This window comes from Doryrhamphus excisus, linkage group LG5 (assembly GCF_037039965.1).
Source record: "Doryrhamphus excisus strain RoL-2023G ecotype Guam linkage group LG5, RoL_Dexc_Guam_v1.1, whole genome shotgun sequence".
In the NCBI taxonomy this organism is placed as follows: Eukaryota; Metazoa; Chordata; class Actinopteri; order Syngnathiformes; family Syngnathidae; genus Doryrhamphus; species Doryrhamphus excisus.
Genome location: NC_136361.1, coordinates 5,079,331 through 5,086,813, shown reverse-complemented (window position 1 = coordinate 5,086,813; position 7,483 = coordinate 5,079,331). Strand labels below are relative to the sequence as shown.

Below are 7,483 nucleotides of genomic sequence, written 5' to 3'. Positions count from 1 at the left end.
AAATGTAAAACTGATAAGATTTCATGCAAGGAATAGTGTTCAGATCCAGGATAATGTTATCCTGATTTTGTTTTGTCATGATTAAAGTCATGAAGTAATCTTGTTAAACAGGAGAAATATGTTCACGGTAGTCAAAGAACCATTTTTTTTAAGGTACTAGGACCCCTGGGGGTACTTGAAGGCACTCCAGGGGGTACTTGAGCTAAAAAAAAAATTTTTATTTATACGGTTGCTGATTTTTGTCGCTTTTCCTGCACAGAAAGATGTTAGTTGTGTATTCTCTGCTTTAGGGGAACAAATACCATTCAACTTCGTTGAAAACTGCTTTGTTTTTAAGAATCATCGTCAATTAATATGATGTATGAACAAGTCAGCGAGGGCGACTTAAACCACGCTTGAAAGGCAGCCGTTGTTTTGAACTGAACGTGGTTGGTGGGATTTCTCCCATAGGCCACCGGTAGAATAGCCCTGGTCTAAGACGACAAGGCCAAATGGTTCAACATATCAAAAGGCACGATTAATTCCCGTCAAAAAGCCAATCGAATATAACTTTTTTTGTCTCTCCCAAATTACTTCACGGATACTTCATTAACCACTGTGCGTAACATTTGAAATGTAAGACTCGTGTGTTTATTTGGCAAATGGAGCGTTCAAGTGACCAAATAAAATCAAAACAGAAAGCTGCCATGTTGAGCGGAATAAACGGACTCCTCCGTCATGCTTGGGAGTAAACACCCAGGAATGTCGCATACAATCCCATGTCATCCCATTTGAACATAAAACTCTATTTGATACATATGTACTGTACTGGCATTGGCAAAGATCATATAGATTTTTTTCCATTTATGACTCTGAAGATAATAAAAACAATATACACGGCGTTAATGTTGTTTGGCATAATGATTTCATCTTTTTTTGTTACAAAAATTAAAACAAGACTCTGTTCTATCACACGAGCCAGTAAATAGAATTATTTGTCATATACAGTATTCAAAGGACTCCGGAAAACTCCCAAACACGATACAAAGGACAAGCCGGTTAGTATTTACATGTTCCAGTCTTTGCAGAGTCCTCCATCTGTTCTAATACTCTGGATATAGATGTATATAAAAAAAAAAACAACAAAAAACATTTTTACACGCCTCTCCCATTCGTTCTTTGGGAGATTATTGTCCAATTAAATGACCACAATCGGTTATTTAATTGCAGCCACCTCCATCTTGGAGGTGGCGTGTGGTTCTACAATCCATTTCCTGTCTCAGAGTCACGTCATTGGCGGTTTAGATGAACCACTCCTTCTTTGATTCCTCAATGGTTTCCGGGTTGTCCGTGCCGATGATGGCCGTGTCCGCCGACTCGCCGGCGGGTTCTGCGGTGCTTTTGGCCTCGTTGGTGTGGTAGGTGCCTTTGTGGCGGAACATGTAGCGGATCAGGAACACCAGCGTGCATAAGATGGTGAAGATGACCACGGCGATGATCCCTGATGGAATGGACATGAACAAAGAACGTGAACTCGGCGCAGCAAAATGAGAGTATTAGCCATCGAGATAAAATCCTGGACTGTCAACTTGACATCCAACGCGACTCTTAAGGTGTCAGGGAATGAGGTTTTACCAACATAGCTGCCCTAGCTGGCATCTGTTTTTGCAGCCATAGTCAATAAAAAAGCACAAATACGCAGTGTGCTTGAACGCCTCATCAGTGCAAGGTGAATGGAGACAGATACAAAGTTTTCCTACTCAAATACAGAGAATAAACATGAAAGGAGTCTCTGGTCGGAATCTGTCTATAGTGTCCTAGCTTCAAAATAACCACTATCCAGCCACTATTTTAATACAAAAATCGACAATTTTTATTGCTCTGAATATACAACAGATTTTGAACTTGAAAAATATGTGTCATCTTATACGTATTAGCGGGTTCTAGAAATTTTACAGTGATTCAGAGCTTTTCTTACTGTCACTCACACTCAGGTTTAACAACTCAGAAATATGACACTGATGCAAAAACACAAATTTGTATTGCTCCGAATAGATTTTCCGTTAAAAAAGCTTGAAAAATATGTGTCATCTTATATTAGCGGGTTCTAGAGATTTTTAAGTGATTCAGAGCTTTTCTTCCTGTCACTCACACTCAGGTTTTTAGCAAGTTAGCAAACAACAAAGGAGTTCAGATGCAATTTTAGGATAACGGTCATCAAACAAGTGTTGAACAACTCAGAAATATGATACTGATGCAAAACCACAAATTTGTATTGCTGCAAATATACAACAGATTTTCCATAAAAAAAAAATAAAAAAATATGTGTCATCTTATATTAGCGGGCTCTAGAAATTTTAAAGTGAGTCAGAGCTTTTCTTCCTATCACTCACACCAAAAACACAAGTTTTTAGCTAGTTAGCAAACAACAAAGGAGTTCCAATACTATTTTAGGTCATCAAACAAGTGTCCAACAACTCAGAAATATGATACTGACGCAAAAACACAAATTTGTATTGCTTCGAATATACGACAGATTTTCCGTAAAAAAAAGCTTGAAAAATATGTGTCATCGTATATTAGCGGGTTCTAGAGATTTTTAAGTGATTCAGAGCTTTTCTTCCTGTCACTCACACTCAGGTTTTTAGCTAGTTAGCAAACAACAAAGGAGTTCAGATACAATTTTAGGATAACGGTCATCAAACAAGTGTCGAAAAACTCAGAAATATATAAATATAATACTGACGCAAAAACACAAATTTCTGTCAACCCCCTCCACCCCCCATACTTCACGTTCATACTTCACTTTGACATAGTGTACCTCCAATGATGGCAGAGTCTCTGTTGACTCCATCTGGAATCACTCGCTCCTCATTGAAAGGGAATTCGGCATCTGAGGGAGGAAATAACAACAAAAAGGATGGTTCGGTTAGGTTGATCCCGTTGGATCCTACTGACGGACTTCTGGTTCAACCGCCTGGCAATAGCCATCAGTCCAAAAAATTTAGTCTATTGGAGACTTTTTGAGACAAGGCTCCTTGATCTGACCTGTCGTCAAGGACTTGGTATCCATGGGATCACATCAATGACTAAGGTGTCACAGACTTTGGACCTCTGTTCTTGGATGGAAATGTCTGGAAGACTTCTGCTCAGGGACTACCCTTGCTTAGCCCTGATGTCTGTTGACTAGTTAAGTCTTGCTAAGGTACGTGAACCGGTCTTCCATTTCTGTGCTTGTATCACCCACAAATAGGTTTAAGATTTTGGTCTTTAACCAGAACACCCGCATCCCAAGAAGTTCCGGTTCCTGAAACAGGTTCTTCGTAAATATCTCTTCATTCTTACATGTCCCAGCTACGGTTGGAGACCCAGAACACCCAATCCATACCAGGTATTCAACAACACATGGATTCTTTAAGCATCTTATATAGAATGATGCAGTCCAACTATTTGTCTTTGAAACTAAAAGTGGAATGTCAAGCACCCTCATTGAGTGGTCATTCATTGTTTCCCAATAACGTATTTATGACAGGATGAGTAGTAGACTACGTCCAAGTACACGGTGATCTGATTTTACATCAGTGCTATCGATTGGCTCTAAGTATAGAAAATGCCTTGCAGAAATGCTGATCTCGCTGGCGGAAAGCTGACTCTGTTTTCGGATCAATTACCTGCATCGATTGGGAGATAGCTCAGCATTCCCAAAGGCACTTTTGGCACCAGGCCCAAGCAAAAAATGCTGGATTGCCAACGATCCCAATACATCAAGGACTGTACAGTAGACAACGGTAATAAGGTCTGACTGCGTGTTTGTGTATATGTATGCATTGTGTATTATACTCCATGGGGTACTCCAATTTTTTACCACTTGACAGAAAGGTCAAAGTGCTTAGGAAGACATGCTAGCAAACGTGTAGCACAGATATCCTCAAAGTTGTGCAGTCATTTGACAAATAGTCAATGACGTTGAGTTACTAAGTTCTGGCAAAGACATTTTGCTTAATGGCGGTCATATTTTTTAACTAATCTTTCTCAAATTTTACACACATATTCTTGTCAGTCTCCTAAAGTTGTATACCGAATGTTGTAGTGATTTGACTAAACACCGTTAAGTTACCGTGGGTATTTGTGTACAGCTCATTGATGTGTGTTTTGACTAGGGATGTCCGATATTGGCTTTTTTGGACGAAAAACCAATATGCCGATATTGTCCAACTCTTAATTACCGATACCGATATCACCCAATACCGATATCTCCTATTGTATACAGCATTTTTTAAAATATCGGTTGTATGATCGGGAAAACATCCAATACCGATATCAACCGATATCAACCGTCTTTATGCTGATATTGTCCTATAATTATTGGTACCGATAATTATCGGACATCCCCAGTTTTGACACATTTTCAGCCTTTTGTTTACAGCACATCAGGACTAGTAGCATTACACAAATATTCCATGTAATTCTGACTGTATTCTTTCTTATTAATGATGATTATTATTATTATTTTGCATAGTAGGCAAGTGAAGTTTAGTGAATGTGAAGTCATACAGAAAATGTAACAGCATCATATACTTACTGGGCATTATTATTCCCTACTTTTTGAAGCGTACTGTTGTGATGAGTATTCATTCATTCATTCATTTTCTACCGCTTTTCCTCACGAGGGTCACATTTACAGCAACACACACAAGCTTTTTCTGTTATTATGTTAATTATATTGGGTAATATGAATGAAAAAGTGACTATAGGGGTGTTATTTTATGTCTAGAGGGCTCTAATTTTTTTAAAAAAAGGTGATGGTCTTACTAGAAACATTCCATTTATCCTACTTTACGGAAATTCCCTCATCATGATTGGGGCTGGAACCAATTAAGCATGATTAACAAGGGATGATTGTAAATACAAATTAATTATTATTATTAATAATTAACCGGAGTACCCGGAGAAAACCCACGCATGCACGGGGAGAACATGCAAACTCCACACAGAGATATGCCCGAGGGTGGAATTGAACCCTGGTCTCCTAGCTGTGAGGTCTGCGTGCTAACCACTCGGTAGGGCCGTGCAGCCCTACCACGAATCAATAAAATCTAAATGAACCTACTTTTTTGTCAGGAAAATATAGTTTATTACAGAAATTATAAGTCCATTATTCCATTTGATTTTACAACTATTAGTAAATAAGTCCTCCATATGCTTTTCACCTAATTCAAATATAACGTCGAGTGTCTAGGCATGTGAGTCTGTCCTTCTTTGACTCCACCTTTTAGCACGTCTTATTTTGCACCACGTACTGACCTGTGTTGTCCAAATGCCACGGATCTGTTGCGGCCGACATTGGTGGGATGGTAAGAGGCGACGCCCCGCAGTTGGACTCCACCAATTTCCCCTGGTAAGACGCTACAGTGGTCTGCGTTCCCTGCGCGCTAACACTGCTACTCCTCAGCGCTGACTTAAGGGGCACGACGCCGTTGAACTGCACCCGGGACAAGCAGCCAATGAATCCTGGGGTGTTGTAACGCTCGATTACCGTTGGGTCAACATGTCCCGTTTCTGGAGAGAAGAAGAGACACGGTTGGGTGAGGTATTACGTCATATTTTTTAATGTGGAGCAGGTGCACGAGTGCACCACAACCATGCAGCACATGCAGAGAATGCAGGTTTAATATATCCGGACATAATTAAATTCATTCTCTTTTGATAGAAATGACACAAATGTGTGTGTGTGTGTGTGTGTGTGTGTGCACGCTATTGATTATGCTGCCAGGAACAGAGCCGAACACCACATAATCATCATCTGACCCCGCCTCCCTATATAACTTATATGAGTGTTGGAGGAGGGGCACGAGTGTGCATAATAATGAGCTGAAATGTTACTCTAATGAGGCTTTGGAAAGCAACAGGGAGCGTATTTATCAATCATATCTTATCTGGAGGAATATGCATATTAGTCTGTGGAGGAGGAAAACACACAGGAATAGAATACTGATAAGTAGCACTTTTATGAATACTGATCACTAATACAAAAAACGCTCTCTCTGCTGTATGCGCGAACATGTGTTGATCCCTGCAGAGGCGAGGCCATGAATACTAATAAGCCGTCTCTGATGGAGCGGCCAACAGCTTTGCATAAGGCGTTGGTGAAATATAAATTGCTGAAAAAGGTTCCCTTTGTTCAGATTTTTGGGATTCAATATTAAAATGCATGTATGTTTTTTAGGAATGTGGGAGGAAACCGGAGGACCCGGAGAAAACCCACGCATGCACAGGGTGAGAATATGCAGCCCTCATAAAGAGATGCCCAAGATTTGAACTCAGGTCTTGCCGACCTCCTGGCCCACATACGAACCAATCGGGACGCCATGCGACCCATGATAATAAATAATTGGCTATATTTATTATTTATATTTTTCCCACAATATATATTTAAAATAATCCAAAAAAATGATACTTTTATTTTAATATTTTGTATATATTTCTTATATTATATATATTTATATTTTATATATTTTATATATTTTATATATTTTATATATTTTATATATTTTATATATTTTATATATATATTATATTTTATATATTTCTTATATATATATATATATGAATTAATGAAAATGAATTAATAACTAATAAAAAACAAACATATTAATTAATTAAAAATTTCTATTTGTACAAAAATAAAGACATTTAATTGAGGTATGGGGTCTAATAGTTATAAAACGCATTTTTACAATAATTTGATCATCAATATTTTGTTTATTTCATATTTTTTCCCACAAAATAAATATTTATTTTAAATATAAAAACATGTTCATGATTTTATTTTCTATCTTCTTTTTTCCACAACATAAATATAAATTTCAAATAATATGAAATAAATTAATCACAAATATAGGGTTGGGGTTGGTGTTAGGATTTAGGGTTTAGGGTTTAGGGTTTAGGGTTTAGGGTTTAGGGTTTAGGGTTTAGGGTTTAGGGTTTAGGGTTTAGGGTTTAGGGTTTAGGGTTTAGGGTTTAGGGTTTAGGGTTTAAGGTTAGGGCTAGGGTTAGGGGTTGAGATTTGGTGTTGGGGTTGGGGCTAGGGTTAGGGGTTGGGATTAGGATTTGGGTTTGGGGCTGGGGCTAGGGGTTGGGGCTAGGGTTAGGGTTAGGGTTAGAGTTAGGGGTTAGGGGTTAGGGGTTAGGGGTTAGGGGTTAGGGGTTAGGGTTAGGGTTTTGGGTTAGGGTAAGGGTAAGGGGTAAGGGGTAAGGGGTAAGGGGTAAGGGGTAAAGGGTAAAGGGTAAGGGGTAAGGGGTAAGGGGTAAGGGGTTAGGGGGTTAGGGTTAGGGCTAGGGCTAGGGCTAGGGCTAGGGCTAGGGCTAGGGCTAGGGCTAGGGCTAGGGCTAGGGTTAGGGCTGGGTTAGGGCTGGGTTAGGGCTAGGGTTAGGGTTAGGGCCAGGGTTAGGGTTAGGCACGTGTTAGGGTTAGGGTTAGGGCTTAGGGCTTAGGGCTTAGGGC

At 39.3% G+C, this 7,483-nt stretch overlaps 1 protein-coding gene across 2 annotated transcripts in view; it reads right to left on the bottom strand.

Moving 5' to 3' along the window:
* Nucleotides 1-268: 268 nt before the first annotated feature.
* The window catches only part of cntnap2a (contactin associated protein 2a), a 350,688-nt gene continuing 343,473 nt past the window's right edge, over nucleotides 269-7,483 (bottom strand). For both annotated transcript variants that reach the window (XM_058059946.2, XM_058059947.2), the window contains 3 exons: nucleotides 5,284-5,538; nucleotides 2,801-2,872; nucleotides 269-1,480 (listed from right to left, as the gene is read on the bottom strand). In XM_058059946.2, the coding sequence (XP_057915929.2) occupies nucleotides 1,281-1,480; nucleotides 2,801-2,872; nucleotides 5,284-5,538 (527 nt within the window). In that variant the 3' untranslated portion in view covers nucleotides 269-1,280. The remainder of the gene's footprint in view (nucleotides 1,481-2,800; nucleotides 2,873-5,283; nucleotides 5,539-7,483) is intronic.